The 18,969-nt window shown below is 45.8% G+C and overlaps 3 protein-coding genes across 3 annotated transcripts in view; all 3 read right to left on the bottom strand.

Moving 5' to 3' along the window:
* Positions 1-31: 31 nt before the first annotated feature.
* Positions 32-7,915, bottom strand: LOC118217029 (MAPK regulated corepressor interacting protein 2-like). The gene is made up of 5 exons (XM_035398765.1): positions 7,337-7,915; positions 6,919-6,988; positions 5,372-5,505; positions 2,594-2,695; positions 32-169 (listed from the first exon to the last, which is right to left on the bottom strand). The coding sequence occupies exons 1-5, from the start codon at positions 7,389-7,391 to the stop codon at positions 99-101; spliced, it is 432 nt and encodes a 143-aa protein (XP_035254656.1). The 5' UTR covers positions 7,392-7,915; the 3' UTR covers positions 32-98.
* Positions 7,916-12,479: 4,564 nt separating this feature from the next.
* Positions 12,480-17,609, bottom strand: LOC118217027 (glycerophosphodiester phosphodiesterase 1-like). Its single transcript, XM_035398763.1, has 6 exons — positions 16,861-17,609; positions 15,722-15,897; positions 14,839-14,944; positions 13,591-13,683; positions 12,902-13,113; positions 12,480-12,769 (listed from the first exon to the last, which is right to left on the bottom strand). Exons 1-6 carry the CDS (start codon positions 17,122-17,124, stop codon positions 12,622-12,624), a joined length of 999 nt encoding a protein of 332 aa, XP_035254654.1. The 5' UTR covers positions 17,125-17,609; the 3' UTR covers positions 12,480-12,621.
* Positions 17,610-17,756: 147 nt separating this feature from the next.
* The window catches only part of LOC118217017 (dynein assembly factor 5, axonemal), a 31,717-nt gene continuing 30,504 nt past the window's right edge, over positions 17,757-18,969 (bottom strand). Inside the window, exon 14 of the mRNA XM_035398747.1 lies at positions 17,757-18,268. Within this exon, the coding sequence (XP_035254638.1) occupies positions 18,129-18,268 (140 nt within the window). The 3' untranslated portion in view covers positions 17,757-18,128. The remainder of the gene's footprint in view (positions 18,269-18,969) is intronic.

Below are 18,969 nucleotides of genomic sequence, written 5' to 3'. Positions count from 1 at the left end.
GCAGCCCTCCTCCCGCTCTGCCGCACCTCCCCCCCCCTCCCCCCCCGCCCCCCCCGGTCAGGTCCTCATGGCCACGCCCCTCGCACTCGATGCCCTGATCATGACAGGTTGGCGATGTTGGCCAGGAAGCGCTGGGCCCACCACTCTTCCAGGTCGATGGGCACAAAGTCTGCGTGACAGAAAAAGAGCGGGAAAGGAGCTTACGCAGGGTGTCCCTTAAAATACTTTACACCAGGGAGTGAGGAGGAACATCTTACAGGACCGACTGTCACATGGGGCCAAAAAACTCAGCTCTGGAAACCCAAGGGGTCCACTGTTAGTGTGCTTAGCAGGAGTTTAAACCCCTAGACCACCAAACTGAATTGCACCTGGAACAGTTCATCCTTATTCCACAGCTTTGGATTAGCTGTTCCAGTTATAATGCAGTTCTGTGGTCTTCAAGTTTGAACTCCAGCTAAGCACACCGCACTTGACCCGAAGAGTCCACTGTCTATTTCTCATATTTCAAAAATTTTTTTTTATAAATAAATGTTCTTTGCTGTTTGAGATCTGTATTAATAGGACTCTGAGAGGTCTGCTGAGTTTTGATTCCTGTTACTTAATGTCACGTTCCTTACATACACGTTGACTCGCTGTGAGGACCTTGCTGTAATGCACGTTTACTGATGAACATTAAATGAGTGCTTTTTGGTTAAATGGTCTGAGCGAACTGTATGTGGCCCTTCCTTTAAATATGAATAAATGAGGGGTTAAACACAAAACATTTCCTTTGTCATTCACTACTGCCACAAACAGCAGCCATTTTGGTGCAGTTTCACATAGGCGTTTGTTTCGAGTTAAAATTCTGTGTATGTATAACCTCGGTGAAAATGCAGGAGAGAGTTATTACTGTGGTTAAATGCTAAAAGTTTTATGACACCCCCATGCCTGTAATTAGCATAGTTTGCTAACTGAACGTCTCCCAACACGTTGCTCAACATTGCATCATTCTTGTCGCTGTATTTATCTTAAAAACCCTGAGCGGAGGACGCGGACCCTCGCTTGCTGCTAGCAAGCGAACAGACTATTCTTTTCATACTTTAGTTTATAAATAATTTAAACCACTCTTTGCTGAACAGAACTTGAGCGCGGGTCAGAAACTGGAGAGCAATGCACGCTTTCAGGAAGCGTTCTATTGCCATACGCAGAAATCAGAGCACAAGGAAACCGTACAGTGGGGAACAGGAGTCTGGGAAAATTACTGGAAACGTGTCATGTTTTTAAACGTGCTTTTTGCAGGAAGTTGGCTGCAGTCCTAAGGGAATCGTTTTTTTTTTTGTTTTTTGTTTTTTACTACATGTATAAAATTGTCATTTGAAACTTGAAACTCAACTGATGGCCAAAAGGAAATAGAATTTCTGTGTGTCGTGTTCTGGAACAAGCTCTTGTTGTGTTAGCCTTTCTTTCGCTATTGTTGCCGTGGTCTCAGTGATGGCCAAGGGAGGGTCACATGACCCCAGGCGGCTGGCATTGGGCCTGCAGTCTCAGGGAAGGAAGCGTCTGTCTGTCTGTCTAGACTTCCTGCAAAAACCCACAAAGCTTGGTAACCTCTGTGGAAATCTAATTACTGCTACACCTCACCGAACTCATATTTCCCCCAATAAGGAATAGGGGTTCTAAAGGTTTCCTCCTTTAAAACAATCAAGCTATGCCAAACCTAAAGGCATTTGTGACCAAATTATTGTGATTTTCAGTCATTGGTGGAACACCAGGTGTTAAAATAGTTCCCTAAAACTGAGGCCTATTCATTATGTTGTGTATGTTCAGTTCTGTTTTGGTAAAAACTGAATGTTATTCTGAAACTCCACATTGGAACACTTAATTTGACTCCAGTCATCATTGTGGTAAATCATACAGTAACCTTTTGTTTTGAAGATGAATCATAACAAAATCAGATTTTATGATGAAAATACGATAAAAAAATGTTAAAATGTAGGGCTGTGGCATTGGGAGAGATCTGTCAGTAAAAATCCTGGGAGAAATTTTGCTTTTCCCCAGCTGTGATAAAGCATGAGTGGCTAACTTAGTTTTTTTTGCTAAGCTGAATGTTATTCTGAAATGCAAGATTTGATCACTTAATTTGACTCGTGGACTTCATCCTTGTGATAAATCAAAACCACAATGCATCTCGCGTTTTGAAAATGAATCATAATTCAGTCAGCTGATTTTACACTGGCAGTATAAAATGACCAAAATCTCTCGTAAAAACCCGTTGAGAGAAACTCTGGGAAAGTCCTGGCTTTTCCCAAGCTGAGATAATACATTACATCCTGAATTCACCTGTTAGTACTTTCTGGTGAGTGCTTTGGGTTTTTGAAATGTTTTTTTTTTTGGAGGGGGTGGGCGGCCTTGCTCTTGACATAAACAAACGGTGAAATCTGATACACTGCGACGGCTGTGACAGTTGGCCGAGGGGACGAACAAGAGAGGAGGAGCAGAGGAGGAAGTATGTGAAAAGACGAGGGAAGGCAGGAAAAGTACAGAGAGGAAGAGACGCATAAGAGAGGATGAGGGGTAGGGGAGAGGAGGAGGAGCAGAGGGGTACGTTACTCACTCTTCATCGCTGGGTTGGGGGTCTTCTCTGCGTACTGCACAGGCCCCTCAGTCTGCTCGGGCTGAGCCCCCCCACTCAGCTGCTGCGTCACCTCCTCCCAGGCTACACAATAAACGCACACACGTGCACACGCGCACACACACGCACACACACACACACACGCATGTACACACAAATGCATGGACACACACACACACACACACACAAACACACACACACACTTATTACACGCTGCAAGGACACAGCACACTAATGTCCACACACATTAGTAAATTTAGTACAGGCAGAATTTAAGGCGTTCTCGACCATTTTGCTCGTCCCTGCTCAAAATCCTGGATGCTATAAGCATAATTGTTCAGAATTACGTGTATTATGCTTGTAACCCAGGTGGACCCATCTTTTTCCCTTCAGCAGGGTACTTAACCTGAATTTCTTCAATGAAATGTCAAGTTCTAAAATAATTTAAGCTGCGTAAATTGCCGTTAATGAGAGGTAAAATAAAAATAATGTAAAAAAAATTAATTAAAAGAACACCAAGTACAATGATTGGGACTCCTTACACCCCATTAGCCTGGGTCTAAAACTCAAAATAAGAACTTTCCAGTGATGTCACAGAGGTCACAACCTTGAAGGACGCTAAGCTATCCTCTGTTGGTCCGTATGGTATGCGACCCTGTGTCTGGAGGGACTCATTGTTCCTCGGTGACCTTTGACCTGCCCCCTCCCCCCTCATTAGCATGAGCGCCATGCTGCCGCTGAAATGCCTGCACCAGCAGGGTCCAGTAGGGCAGATTTTGCAATGTCAGGCCTGCCTGCAATCTTGTTTTGGTGGGGGTTGGGGGTTGGGGGTGGGGTGTGGGGCGTGTGGATCATTTGCGGGCGATGCAAGTGGGCCTGTCCGAGCTGAAGCCGCTGCTCGTTGACATCTGGGCTCGGTCTGCGTGATACGCACACATTAACTTAGAATTATACAATAAAGTCATTCATCACCAACATAGTTGCTGTCTCGTGCTCTGTGACCAAAGGGTCATCCGACCGGACTGGATTGCTTCACTTTAAGGCTTCTTGTGCAATTTAATTTCAAAAGCCTTCAAAAGGACTTGCGGATGGGTATTGAAGAAAACGAGGCCTATTTGAAATCCAAATGCCCTTGAAATCAGAGTGGAAATCCTTGGCCATTGTGCGAGCGCTCGGAGAGCGGGGGGGTGTTTGTCCTTGCTCCTGTGCCTTTTCCTTTCTTTTTTTTAGTAAAGGGAAGAAGAATTGAGTTTTACACAAGATTATCTGAGTGTGCGCCCCCCCCCCCCCCCCCCTGCCCTTTTCTCCTTAATGCTATCAGCTAATGCAAGTGTGCTGGGTGGGGCAACTAGCAGTTAGCCATGGAGGAGACTCTGGGTCTGGGCCAAGAAGGCATTTGGGTGTGTGCTAGGAACTGATATTAGGAACTCCTACGTTTTACATTCGGAACTGATCACAGGAACACAAAAATTTTCTGTGTCATGCAATGATGGGGCAGGGGGGGCAGTCCCCTATCCCTGTGGTTAATAGGTGAGCTTGTTATTTGGATGACGATGGGAATCTTTGACAGGACATTGGAAGAATTTTTGGTTTGGTTGTTATTTTTGTAAAAGATGGTTTGGTTTATGCCTTCGTCTCCTGCTTTGCGTGCGTGCATGCGTGCATGATTTTCTTTGTATTTGTGGGTATCACTCTTGGGTTTTAAGAATTAAAATGAATAATTAAAAAAATTAAATTAACTTCTAAGCAAGAAAAGAACCGAGCAGAGATTGCCGCCGGCCTTGCTATGGGCCTGAAGCCTGGGCGGGCTTTGCTGTGGGCCTGAAGCCTGGGCGGGCCTTGCTGTGGGCCTGAAGCCTGGGCGGGCCTTGCTGTGGGCCTGAAGCCTGGGCGGGCCTTGCTGTGGGCCTGAAGCCTGGGCGGACGTTGCTGTGGGCCTGAAGCCTGGGCGGGCCTTGCTCTGGGCCTGAAGCCTGGGCGGGCCTTGCTGTGGGCCTGAAGCCTGGGCGGGCCGCAAAGGAATACCGCCCTGCCGTCTGGACAGGTGAGTCACCTGCCCCCTCACGTCCTGCGTTTGGGACTGCCTCACCACTAGTGCCTGTGGATCTGGGTTTAATACCCCCCCACACACACGCAGGCACACAGTACTATATGAAGCTCACCTCTACCCTCCAAAGCTAGCGCTGGGGACGGGTTTAAGGGGCTGAGTCGTGACGCTGTGTGGTGGCGTTTAGGCTGGTGAGCGTGTGTGAGGGTGAGCTGGGAGGGGCTCGCGGGGGACCACAGATCTGCTGCTCCCTGTCCGACGAGGCCTTCAGCGGAAATGCTCGGGCTCCCCTGAGCGTGGGCGCAGATTTGGTGCGTCAGCGCAAACCGCCGGGCCTTGAGCTAGCTCGGCCTCCGCTCCGGAGGAGTCAAGGCAGCCTGCATCAGGGGGTGAACCATCGCTGCACATGCTGCTTTGGGGAAGCCGGCGCTTTCATTTCATGCTCTAGACCAGGAAGTCTTGAATGCCCCTATCCCAGCCATTGTAAAGCTGGCATGTCATTAGAAACTCGTATCAATATCTCAAAGATCTTTCATTGTTCACATTTGGGAAAAAAAAAAAAAAAAAAAAAAAAACTGTCTGGGCCAAGTGGAAATCTATACTAAAATGGAAATTATATTGTAAAACCCAGGAAGCAGGGGCATACTTAAACAGGTTGAGTGGGTTTCTTGTGTTTCAGGAAAATACAAACCCCCCCCCCCCCGCCCCCTCACCTTCATGCACAAATTTGACGTTCTCCTCGTGCGCCGCGGTGAAGCCCTCTGCCGACGTGTCGCTAAGCGGGGTGGGCGAAGTGTGGTACCGCTTCCCGTTCAGACGGTTAAAAACGAGCTTCGGTGCTGGAGAACTGCAAGACAGTCGGCACGAGAATTTATTAAAAACTGCCGCGCTACTGCCTTTTTCATAATCACTGTGCTCGTGATACATTAATGACATGGTAATATGATATGATTAATTGGTCATAATTTATGTTAAATGTCATGGTTTGGTAACTGCCACAGTAACATTGTCGAGACACTCATAATAAAGCAGCCCATTACTGTGAAAAAGGCAGTTATAATAACAGCAAAATACTCAACCACAATTACTGAACTACTACATGTTTGCATTGGTTTTATGCTTAATACCCTTTACTGTCAGTTTAAATGACTATTGTGCAATAATATGTGGCTATTAGAAGTATTTTAAATGATCATTTGAATTTTGTGTTCTGTCTAGTCAAACGTGGTTTAAAAAAAAAAAATTTTTTAAGTACGAGTGAGCATAAGAGGTAGATTTATTGAAGAATTCATTTCACAACACATCCTATCGGAAACGTCCAAGACACAAAGCAATTTGACCCAGTGAGGTTGCCATACTTCTTTGGACCGCGTTGGTGGTGTGGAACATTATGAAAGTTGGTTATGTATCTTACATGAAAATACTTTTTTTTTATTTATTTTTTTAATCTCAATTAAATAAGGTCAGACAAACGACACTCGACTTCTGTCGAGCTGTGAGTCGTTAACTACATTTGCGCGTCAACGATGTGAAGCGTCCGCTATCAGGCGGTCAAAGTGTTTTTTTTTTTTTTTGCAAACGACCCAGATAGTGATAACCTGCGAGGACCCTGTAACTGCCAACTTGAACGCATCAATACCGGGCCTCGACTCCGCCAGCGCCAGCTCAGTGAGCGGCTTGTTGAACAAATAACATCGCCCCGTTTGCTTCTGCTGCCTGTCCATGTTTTAAACCAACGGAGATTGCTAATAAACGCCCTTTTATTGGACTATGTCCCTGAAATACAGGTCATACAGTCTATGTGAAGGGTTAAATGAGGCGAAAGGCTTCTTCCACGTAAGTTTCTCCGCCGGTGTCCCCACGCGTTACGTAGTCGCTTGCAGGCAACTAGTCCAATGCAAACTCGCTCTTAGAGCGACCAAGCAACCGACAAGCATGGTTAGCTCAGTAACCTTGCTTCGCAAGGTCACTCAGTCCGTTATTATCGACCTCATGGACCCTTGCAAACTTGAAACTCACGTACACTCGTACGTTGGGCAACGTCATGTCTTTAATCAAGACTACAGTTCAGTTCGGTTTTCATATTGGATCAGATTATTCATTCATTAATGCGATTTGTGATAGTTGACAGTAGAATGACATTCGTGGCAGTGCAGATCGCAGCTATGCTAGCTGACGCTACTACTTCTAAGTTTAAGTTTAAATATTAAAAGGGGGCAACGTATTATGAATCTTCCCGTTCGAAAAGTGCTGCACTTACCTTGACACTGACCAGGTGGTTTGCTTGTGTTTTAAGTCGTTGATTTTGTTCTCAATCTGCTGCGTGGGACCTTCACAAATGGAAGAAGGAACAGCGTTGGATGAATGCGTCAGCTAGCTGAACATGTAGCCAGCTAGCGTTGCGCTGCGTAGCAAAATAAGCTTGCTGGGCATTTGGCATATATGACAGTTATCCCAATGATATCTCACTACGTGGCCTACCAACTGCTTGATAATGTAACGTTATGTATGAGGCAGCAGAGGTAACCTCAACACTGAATGGATATATAGGTTGCTACCCATAAGCCACGCAAAGCCACGGCATGCATGCGGTAGCAGACTCTACTACTAGATATACAGTGTCCAGTCCCATGCAGTGGTAGCTAGAAAGAGATTCTCTAATTAGCCACGTTCGTTACCTGTTCTCCGCTGTGTTACAAGCTTGCTGGGACCTCTAGTTATTGTGTACATCATGTGCTGACGAATTCCCTGTGAACTTCAGCTTGGCACTCTGAAAAGTGTCCAGTTGTACAGCGGACTGGAATTTAGGTGAAGTAATGGCAGGGCATCCAAGCAAGTGCGCCTTTAGATTGGTTATTCCTGACGCATTCACGGAGATCCACTGGTCTGGCGGTCCCGGTTAAACGTGTGAACACCGCCACAAAATACCCTCTATCTTGGTGTTTCAGCGTGCTCTGTTCTTATCGCAGCACCGGAGTGAGCAGGTCTCTGTGACTCCGTATCCCCTTATAAAATCGAGCGCCTTGTGTTGCGAGTCCTACTACAGGTCAATCGAGGTAAAACGCATCTCTTAAAAACTATAGCTGGAAAGTTGTTTTAGACTAGGTCTTTCTTGCATATTCTTCTCGGGTATGAAGAAATATGTAGGCAAAAACTCAACTTTGTTTGCTCTTCTGGGGGGACAGCTAAGGCAGTTCTGCACGGATAGTAATGAAACTCCGTCATTGAGCGCTACCGACACACTGCGCAAGCCGTCAAACCAGCCAGTCTCCGGTGACGTTGCCACACGCCTCCAGGATGGATTAAAGGGGAAGCGCCGCTCTCTGGTGTTGCCTGGTGACATTTCACCTGCAAATCTTATTCATAGCAGAACACAGTTGGCACCTGGTCTGGGACGTTGCACAAAGTTGCGTAAAACGAATAGAAACCTATCTGTTGTTACATTACTAGCTCGCAAACAGATCCCATCATGCTACAGCGCCCTCCAAAAGTAGAGACCGTAGAGTGACTTTTGTTATTTTTGCTATACACTTTGGATTTGATGAACGATACGTGACATTTGCATTTGAGATCAAAATATATGTATGAGACAAAAGTATAAGACAATAACCTTTTGTTTCATGATATTTAAATGCGTGTATGTTTTACCATTTTACTGAAACGGCAGTTTTTGTGTTGTCCCACCATTTTCAGCTTTGCAAAAGTAAGTTAATCGATGGACTTAAAAGTAAATCAGAGTTATAAAGTCTAATGTTTGGTTGTATAGCCCTTAAATGCAATATCTGCATTAAGTCAGAAACCCAGTGACATCGGGAAACATTTTGTATATTCTTTGAAAATGCCTTTCCAGGCCTTCACTGCAGCCACTTTCAGCTGATATTTGTTTTGGGTTTTTTTTTGTGTCAATCTCCTCTTCAGCAGGTGAAATGCATGCTTGACTGGATTTTGATCGGGTGACTGACTTTGTCAGTCCAAAACATTTTTTAGGTGTACCTAAATTACAAAACATATGCACCGGTACAGTAAATGTCATGAAATTAAAGCTGATTGTACTCATATTGGTCTCTTTATCTCAAATCCAAATGCCTTAAAGGATGTTTTAGCCTTGTGCTTACAATCAAAGAAGTCTCCTTCTCTATCTTAAACCACGCCCACTCACTCCAAGTCACTGACTTGCAAATTCATTAGAAACTACAGATAAATTTCTCTTTATCAATTACTTGGACAAAGACCAGACGGCAACCCTAGCTGGAGGTAATGTTATCTTAGAGGTCCAATAGAAAACAAACATATTAGGTGTTGCTTTTCATTCCCTTGGTAAACATCAGCTGACGCCACCAAGGAAAAGCAATTCCAAGGTTCTTGAATGAGCCCTGTCGGCTGGTACTTTCGCTTTGCTGTATCTGGGCCATTCCAGCGGCTCGCTAGCTAGCAAAAAAAACACTACTGATCCCAAAACCACAGGCTTTGTAGCCACACCCACCCCTCCCCACACAAAAAAGTGCGCCACACCCAGAAAGGTCCGGAACGCCTTTTAGAATAACAAATACAGGTAAAGGTGCACAAATTCGGTGAAGGTGCATAAAGACAGATTGCCAGTGCATCAGGGATATGCCTTAGCATGGTTATTTGATAATATTTTCGAGATAAAGATCCTGCATAGTATGGCTTTAATTACATACAAAAAAATTTCTCTCAGCCATTCCCATATTTTTGGTGGGCACTTTATTTCAGAAGTTGTCTGTCTTCCTGAAACCTGAATAAGAGGGCAAGTACAAGTGAAAGGGTTATTCGTCATTAAAATCAGGTAATATTTTGTAAGCACAAGTGCAGGCAGCCTGTCGATGTGGTTCAGACTGGATGTAACCGATAACCGATAAAGTGCAATGCTGGGGCTACCATGTACGCTGATTTCCGTTCCCATTGACCTCTGAATTGATAATGTTTGCTAGCACAGCCAGTGTATATAATTTAACTACTCCAATCAGATCTCTGAGGACAGAAGGGAAGCTGCCGATGCCTTAATTTTTTTGGCATGTTGACTATGGATTCATTTTGATTTGGCTAAGTTAACAACCTGGGAATGTTGGTAGCCAGATTTGGCACTACTGGGCGTATTAATCAGGTGAATACCGTTCCGTTTCTCCGACATTATAAGTCGCACAGAATAAGTAGGTCAGCAGAATAAATGTAATGTAAGCAGGAAGATTTCTTTCTTTAAATGTGTTTATTTGTTATCGGATTAAAACATACCCTGTTTTATAAGACACATTCCTTTTATATGATCCTCTCAAAATAGGATATTTTGTTTTTAATACATAATTGCAGAACATAACCTTTTGGCAATACCTCAATATTTACAATCTTGCTTTAAAATAAGTAAATAAATAGATAAATAAATAAATAATAATAGTAATAATAATAATGTGTAGTGTGAACTGGTGTGTTCACCTTTTGAGGAAACGTTCTTCATATGCACCTTTCCTCGTGGATTTTATTCATTTATTTTTTACCAAAAAAAAAAAAATTTGTATGCCAGCATCCCAAATCCTTTAAGGTGTATGATCACAAATAATGATTACAATGTTCCTAACTGAACATTCTAATGCTGATGTAACAATCACTACTGGTAACTGAAAGCAATGGACTTCTAGGACACTGACTTTGAATTTTGAAAAATCCTTCCAAAAAAAAATCCTTACTCTTCAAAGGGATAAACCCCCAGCCCCCACCAGCAAGGCTCGGAAGTCTGGTTTTGCAGTGAGATTTATGCTGCTTCACAGACTTCAGTCATATAGGCCAGTCTGTCATTTTTCAATCAGTTGCTGCTCATAACTTCTTATGGAAGTTGTGGCGGCTATTACTGTAGGGGGGGGGGGGGGGGACTTTAAAATACATTCAAGGTGTCTGTTAAACAAAGACAAGAGATGAAAACATTAAATATTGTTGCGTAAGTTTTTAACCCCTGACCCCCTCGCTACCGTAAGTTTCTGTTCTTACTCAAAGCATACACCGAACGGCGTGTCACATGAGACTCAAACTCCGCCTGTGCAGGTAGGGGGGAACTGTGACATCGGTGATAACATAAAGAGTAGCCTATAGCCGCTGCTGATTCCTAGACACGACGAGGATTATGAAGGCAGGACTTCTCAGCAGTTAGCAGAAGCGTCCGTACGGGTGTTAGCATTTATTACTGTTACATTTCTACAGCTCTGCTGCGGGGCTCGTCTGATTCACTGGCCTCACGGATATTTCGGCTGGTGATGGTCACATTGTCCGTTCCTTTCTCAGTGTCGTCCCACAGACTGGGCCTCGGCAGGTCTCAGGTGAAGCCCCTCCTTTGGCAGGACAGCCCGTTTAAAAAGCGTTTCAGCGTTCCGTATCGCGCTGGTGGCCCGGACCGGACTTCAGGTGGCACGGTCGGATCCTCTGCTCAGAAAGCAAACCACAACCGGTCTGTCAGCTCTGACACGTGGAGATCTGCGCCTGAACCGAGACAGGTGGAGCAGAGGGAGCCCCACTACGCGCATTCCTCCTGACGCGCGCGAGCAAGCGCAGAAACAAAACCTGCACGAGCAGCATAAAGCTTTTCTGAAAGCAAAAAAAACGCGGTTTCACAAAGCGCACGGGTACAGGGAGAAGCTGGCTCGTAGCCGTAAAGCACGCCGCTGTTTTCATGCTTGACTTAGCAACCGCTAGCAGTCCCTCGCCTGCTTCACAGTCAATGCTGTTCAGAATTTGCTGAGTGGAAGAGAGAATGCCCGTGGTTCTAGTCTAGCCTGATTTTTTTTAAAAAGGGAGTCGATTTGTTGAAAACCTATTTGTGAAGCACTGTTTATGCAAATTTCTTGGAAAAGCAAGAATCCCGTGATGCAAAGAACTTGCTGTCATTTATGGGTTTGTTTTCATTTTATGATTCTGTCACCAGGTGAGGTACAGGTATCAACCCAAAATCAGGAAGGGCGACCCCTAGTTTGTTGTTTCCTACAATGTTAGTTCAATACATGGTAAAGAATGAAATCCTAGATACAAGGTATATTTTTTCTATATATATATACAGATATGGTCCAATTATAATAAAATGCATCAATTACTGCCTCAGTTTGTTTTACACAAACTACAGAAAATGTTCCACAACTGATATATGATTACCTTGTATTCTTAAAAAGTCTGCATTAATTGCATACATGAAAGTGATTGAAAAAAATCATACGTATTATCTAACGTATGCAGTATATTTGACATTGTTTTCCTGATATATACTGTATATGTAGGACTTTATGTTTTAACATGTATTGCTTTTTCAGAAGTGAGAACTATATTCGTGTGTGTCTGGATAGGATTGTGGTATGCTTAAAACCGGCCAATGGCGTCATTCCATAATATGATCTACAGTGTAGCTCACTCTGTGTGTGTGTGTGTGTGTGTGTGTGTGCTGTCAGTGTGTCTGTGTGAGACAATTGGTACATGTGTGCGACTACCTTGGAGTCTATGGTTTTGTGTGGTTATGAATATGGATGCATGTGTGTTTCTCTGTTTTACATTTGTGTATCTGTCCGTCATGTGCGTGTATTTTAGATTTGTGTGGGCCACGTATGCATATATGTGTGTGTGGGTGAGTGTGTGTGTGTGCGTGTGTCAGAGAGAGGTGTGTGTGTTTCTGTGTGTGCGGGTGTGTGTGCATGCATGTATGTCAGAGAGAGAGAGATGTGTGTGTACATGTGTGTCAGATGGAGAGAGAGAGAGAGAGAGAGAGGTGTGTGTATTTCTGTGTGTGCATGCATGTGTGTCAGAGAGAGGTGTGTGTGTATGCATGTATGTCAGAGAGAGAGAGATGTGTGTGTACATGTATGTCAGATGGAGAGAGAGAGAGAGGTGTGTGTGCGTGTGTCAGAGAGAGAGGTGTGTGTGTGTGTGTGTGTGTTTGTTTGTTTGTTTTTGCCCTTCCCGGGTGTGGCTGAGGTCAGTAGTGGGGCTCGCAGTCCTCCCTCAGGCTGTCTGTGATGTAACTGATCTTCAGCACGTCCTGGTAGTAGTGTTTCTCCACGGCTGTGTTGATGGTCCAGCCCACTACAGACACTCCCCGCTGAGACCAGTACTGAACATAGTCCCTGCAGGAGGAGGAGGGGACAGAGAGAGAGAGAGAGAGAGGGGTGGAGTCAGGGGGGGGAGAAGAAGCTACCGTCTTATTGGTGTGCCATTGCCTGAATGGCGATTTGGGGCGAGACCCCTGCTGTACCCACGGGGAGATGAAGCTCTTCTGCACCAGGAAGGCCGATGCCCCACACAGGTTCCACAGCAGGTGGTGATGCGCCCAGTCCAGCAGCACGTCCAGCGCCTGCATCCAGTAGTGTTTCCACGGCGACTCGAACCGCGGCGTGCCGTCGCCCAGCCGACTCAGGCTCCACGGCCGGTGGGAGAGTGCCGTCACCACGGCGGGGTCCGCCTGCCGCATCTGAGCGGGGGGAGGAGGGGCACTGAGAGGGCTGAGAAGCACACACCACATACACAAGCACACGCACACACACCGCATGCGCGCACACGCACACACGCACATACACACACACACCACATACACACACACACTGCAGATATATACACATACACACCACACACACACCGCACGGACACACATACACATACACACGCACGCACATACACACGCACACCGCATGCGCACACACCACACACACACACCGCAAACACTGCACACACACACACACACCACACGCACAAACATGCACACACACACCGCAAACACTGCACACACACACACCACGCGCACAAACATACACACACACACACACACACATACATACACACCACACGCACAAACACGCACACACACACACACACTCACTTTGCAGTAAGTCGCCAAAAAGCAAACAGTGCACACCGCATCCCCTAGTGGTCACCCCTGGCTATGGCATACCTTGTAGATCACCTTCGGTTCAAACGAGCAAACGATGCTTGTGTTGTAGAGGATCGGGTGTTTCTTATACATCACTCTGAGGGCAGTGGCTGCCTAAAGGAGAAAGGAAACGGGTGAAAAAAATCAGTCAACAAAAAAGCTTCGTTTTAAAAACAGGCAAAAAAAGCCCTGCTGGGTGTTCTAAGTTCTTGATGCCACCAGGAGGACCGTGGAGAATCTTCTCCTGACTGTGCCACTACTACCTGAGGACACAGGAGGATATATGAACAGTCTCCATTGCTGTCAATTAACCAATGCCCACTTCCTTAATAGGAATGTGATAGCTGTTGATGATAATGAAACAATAAGCATTTCCATAACCAGCTGAACCAGTTAATCATTCCTATAATAGGAAAGGTGCCCGCAGGGTAAGGCATGATGGAGGACATTTAAAATATGTTTCTGCAGCAGCGGTGATGCATGATGGGAACTGGTTTGCGGGTGGGGCGGGGTAGGGTGGGGTAGGGTGGGGTTGGGTGGGATGGCGACAGTTGATGTGACGTGTGGTTTTGGCTGACTAGTTTGAGCTCACCAGATTCCAGGGGTTATCTGCTTGCAGTCAGTCTTTCTTTTCAGTCTTTCTCTCTGCTTTCTTTCAGGCAATCTGTCTGTTCGCTTCATCAGAGGCAGACACACCACAAGGCTGATCCGTTTTGGGATTTCCTGCCAACTTGGGCTCCTAGTCATTTCATTTCCCCATTGGCTATTTGATCTGACTAGATTAGGTTTCAGATTAAATCAGAAACCGCAGCCACAGACTATAGCACAGGCCTGGTGAAAACACTTGACTGCAGTCTCATATAGTAGCCAGAATGTATGACACTGATATGCCACAGACACTATTTCTTATTCGTACAGTGATGCTCAGCTGGATGTAGCATCAGCCGGGGAAGGGACGGTTTCAGTTGGCTGAGATGACAGTGGCTCACTGTGCAACAGCGACCCCTGCTGGTCTGTCAAACACATGCGATTTGATCTGCTGCGCTTCACGAGGAGCGCCTTCCTTTGGCTTGTCTGTGCGTGAGCCTGATTGTGAAATGCGGTGAGGTAAGCATGACATGTACTTGTCTACGCTCTCTAAAATACTGGAGGTTATAGCAGTGAACACTTGTTTATATACAATTTCACATTCCAAATTGGGGGGGAGCATTTAAAAATGTTTATGTCTAAATAAATGTCAGGTTCGAATGTTTCTGACAGAGCATTTACCTCATCTGGATGACCTTTGACATCAAAGAAGATGGTCAGATGGTGTTTGATGCACTCTTCCACAGCCTCCTGCAGAGTAGGAACCTTCTGTCCCGGAAACTTGTCCCTGGGGGAGCATAGTAAGTGTAGAACTCACACATTACAGTGATTGCCTTTGTGATGCTAATGCTATCTTTGGCCACATATCCCGCTGATATACTCTTTTTATTTTTAGTCCACAGTAATTCCACAGAGAACGACAGAAAATAAGACAGGCATTAATAGAGATTCTATGATGTGTAAAAGCTTTTTAAAGAATATTTTTGTTGTAGGAATAGTCTTGCATTTTCTGTCATCTGAAAGTCATCTTCATGAAGACATGCACATTCCTTTTCCCACACCGTTCTTCACTGGGCTTTTCACATATCACCAGTTATTGATACATTGAAGCTAAGCTTTACTTAAACATTCCCCATACCCACCTATGTCACCTGTCAACCACATTGACCATTTCCTTGCTCAGCTTACCAATGAACTTGTATCCATGTCTCTGTTCTTCTGCCTACACAGCTCATCTGAACCTGTGTCTGTGCTCCTTCACCTGTGTCAGTGTCTGTAACCGTTTATTCACCTGTCTCAACCCCTCCCACCACTGTCACTAGTCTCAGCCCCTTGGTTCTCGGTACCCTGATCTCTATAACCTGTCTGTGTTCTATAACCTGTCTTACTGCCACAGTGTTCTATAACCTGTCCCACTGTCTCAGTGTTCTATAACCTGTCCCACTGTCTGTGTTCTATAACCTGTCCCACTGTCTCAGTGCTCTATAACCTATAACAGTGCTCTATAATCTATAACCTGTCTCACTGTCTCAGTGTTCTATAACCTGTATCACAAGCTGCTTACCTGAGCCTGTGCTTAGCAGAGGCGTCCAGCTTCCTGAGCTCAACGAAGCGCAGTTTTCCCACCGGTCCTGACCCATTGGTGGTGCGGTCCACAGTCTCATCGTGCATCAGGACCGGAATCCCGTCTGCTGTGAACTCCAGGTCCAGCTCCACACCCGTCGCCCCGTTCCTGCTGGCCTGGGACAGGAGGGGGGTGCAGGCAGGGAAGGTAAGGAAGGGAAAATGTGAGCACAGGGAAAGGTGATGGAAAGTAGAAAGAGTATGAGCTGTGAATGGATGAATACCAGCAAACATGGAAGCTGTAAAGGCACTCAAAATCCAATCAGAAAAACAAGTAGATTATATTCGGGTCAGAGTCAGGGGTTGTGCAGAAAACACAGGAGAACATTAAAATATCTGTATATCCGTTCCAAAGCAACAGCAGAGTTGCACATGCTGTATCCTGGTGCTCTTAACTGGGAACCAAAATCCACTTGCTCCCAAAAACAAATGTACTCTGTCCTCTGAATTATCATGATAAAAATGTTTTATTTACACACACACACGAGCATATAATTCTACAGTAGTCCAGCCAAAATTAGACCCCACATTCATATTTCCTCATTCAAAAAAAAAAAAAAACCCAAGTAGGTCACGCTGATCTAAGACATTTTAACGTCGCACCGAACATTTATTATGAAACACTTTATGCAGTGACTCACGGCTAGAGCATCTACGAAGCATCCGTCGGCACTGGCAGCAACCTGAGCTGCTTATCGGCTTGTATAAAGTGAACACAATCACGTTAACTGCACTACGTAACATCTGCACTGACGTTTGGCACAAGGTGTGCGGACTATTTGTATAGAGTGAATTATGATTTCCCTCGGCGCTCATGGCCACGTTTTTAATCGACATTAGTACGAAGCCGAAATGTGTCTTCTCCCACGGAGCTGGGCTATTTAAAGGTAAAGCGGTTGCATCACTGTTGAAGCAACGGTGAGGACGAAGGCTGTAGTATCGAAGTTGCTATCACCGATAGTGTTCATGGTTTCATGACATTAACCATGGTGCATTTTAAGTTCCCTTAAAATTGGCAATGAATGTCACCCTTTAATAATAACGTCTGTTTCGCTGGTAGAAATGATGTCCTTGTCTCACCTCCTGAATCGCTGCCAGGGTGTTTTCCGGAGCGTCGTGTCCCCCACCCCTGTGTGCGATCGCGGAGATCCCATCATTTGCACCTACACTGGGGCGAAAAACCTGCCTTGTTCGGCTATGCGGAACCTGTGGGTATCTAAACATCAACAGAAACACGTAGAGGGCAGCCGTGAAGACCGAGGAACAGACGGCGCTCCTGGTTCCGAGCAGAACTAGCAGAAACACCGCCGAGAAGCAAGCCTGCCCGTCCCCGATTTGCAGCATCCTTGGTGCGGTACACACAGTAGCTATCTTGGCTAAAGCGTCACTTCCACAGCTGTTCACGACGTATTGTGGACTGCCTCGCTATTCACTGGAGCTCAAATTTCATCGTCGTCTCGTCCGCTTGTCAAACCGTAGAGTGGACAATCAGCCGGTGGCGCTGTGCGTAGCCTACCTACGAGAGGTGCGGAGAACGACTTCGGTATAACGTGAAAGCTTCATTCACGTAGCATCCTACGGAAATACTAGCGGAAGTGTCCCCAAACACACACAACTTGCTATCATTTTAAAAGAGGACAGCGATCCGCATTACTCAGGAAATGTCCCGGTTCTGACAGCTAGACCCCGGATTTTGATTTGCTTCGTTGATTCGCCACTGTCACGTGACTACCGCTCTGTACCGTTCTACTGTAAGCTACTAAGATGAAATGTGCATTTCTCTGGAGCACATTCCGGAATTGTAACGATAAATAAATTAATTAAATAAACAGCCTTATCCCAAATCCTTTTCGATAGTTTATTAAACCAGCCTGTGTTTTAGTTTGTTTTCTGTTGTCCGGTTTTTCTTCTAGGCCTAACACTTTTGCCTGCTGTAGCCTACCACACTCAGACAATGAAACTTTAGAATCACAAGGCACAATTAACCAACCCCATTTATTCGTAAACAAGTATACAAAGGCTGGTGCACATTGTCAATGTTTTAAGGCACCGGTTCCGAAGGTTAAATACCAAGTCAGAATAGGAAAATATGCACCAATTTCTAACTATACAAAACGATTTTTGAAAGTGTACCAGCAAAACGGAAGTCACTCATGGAAGCGTATGTGTGAACAGTTTGAAACTGAGGCTTCGATGTTATTATTCAAAGGATTACTGACAAGCAACGCTACTGAATGCATTTTTCACAGCTGCGCTTTCATCCCCATATATTGCTGACAGCTTTTGTTTTCAGCGCCGTGTCGCCGCATGGATCCGTGCGCGCGGCTGTACGGATTTCTGCAGAGCCATCAGGCGGAATCCCGGGGGAGGGACTTGAGGTGATGCAGCAGCTGGTCGCAGTGGAACGGACTGCGCTGTTTGTCCCTCGCGGCCTCCACTTCCTGCCGGAGGAGCTCAGGGTCCACGGAGCTTCCGGCCTTCAGGACGTCTGTGAACAGCGAGAGAGAGAGCCCTGGTGAGCACTTGCCGCAAACGCAATGCATCACACTGTATTACAACGACGCACATACCAGTCATACGCGACAAAGCGATGGAGAACGGGAAACAGTCGATTTAAATCCTGGATTTTAACAGCAGATGGCGCCACTTCCCTTATTTTGTTCACAGTCTTGGGGAGACAGGTTCAGAGAGAGGTGAATATGGTCAATGCTGGGGGGGGTGAATACAATTTCAGACTTGAACAAGGTGGGAGCCTTTCCTTGCACTCTTGCAACGTATGGTGGTTCTTTAACCTGAACTTATGAAACCCCATTGAAGTAACTATCCTTAAGGGAGTCTGTCCCTAAGACTCTTTCAGGTAACGAACTGTACGGAGAAAACTGGAAAAAAAAGCAGGAGATGTTTTCACCATGCCTGGGCTCACAATTAAATCTGCAATTCTCAGACTGGCCATCAGGTGGAGCTGCTGAACTGTAACAGTCAAGGTCCGGCGCCTTCTGTTGTGTCTTACAGAACCTGGGTTAGCGATATTCTCACTCTCAGCTCTGGGGGGTGGGGGGGGGGGGGGGGGGATGGGACCGCACTGCACAGACACGGCCTTGAAGTGGCGGCACGCCTCTCCGCTGAAGCGGCTCCATTATTGTGCGCTTCATCTGATACTTTGAGGAACTGCCTTTGTTCTTGTTCTCC

This window comes from Anguilla anguilla, chromosome 17, assembly GCF_013347855.1.
Source record: "Anguilla anguilla isolate fAngAng1 chromosome 17, fAngAng1.pri, whole genome shotgun sequence".
NCBI lineage: Eukaryota > Metazoa > Chordata > Actinopteri > Anguilliformes > Anguillidae > Anguilla > Anguilla anguilla.
Note: the sequence above shows the minus strand (reverse complement) of the source record. Positions and strands in the feature narration are given on the sequence as shown.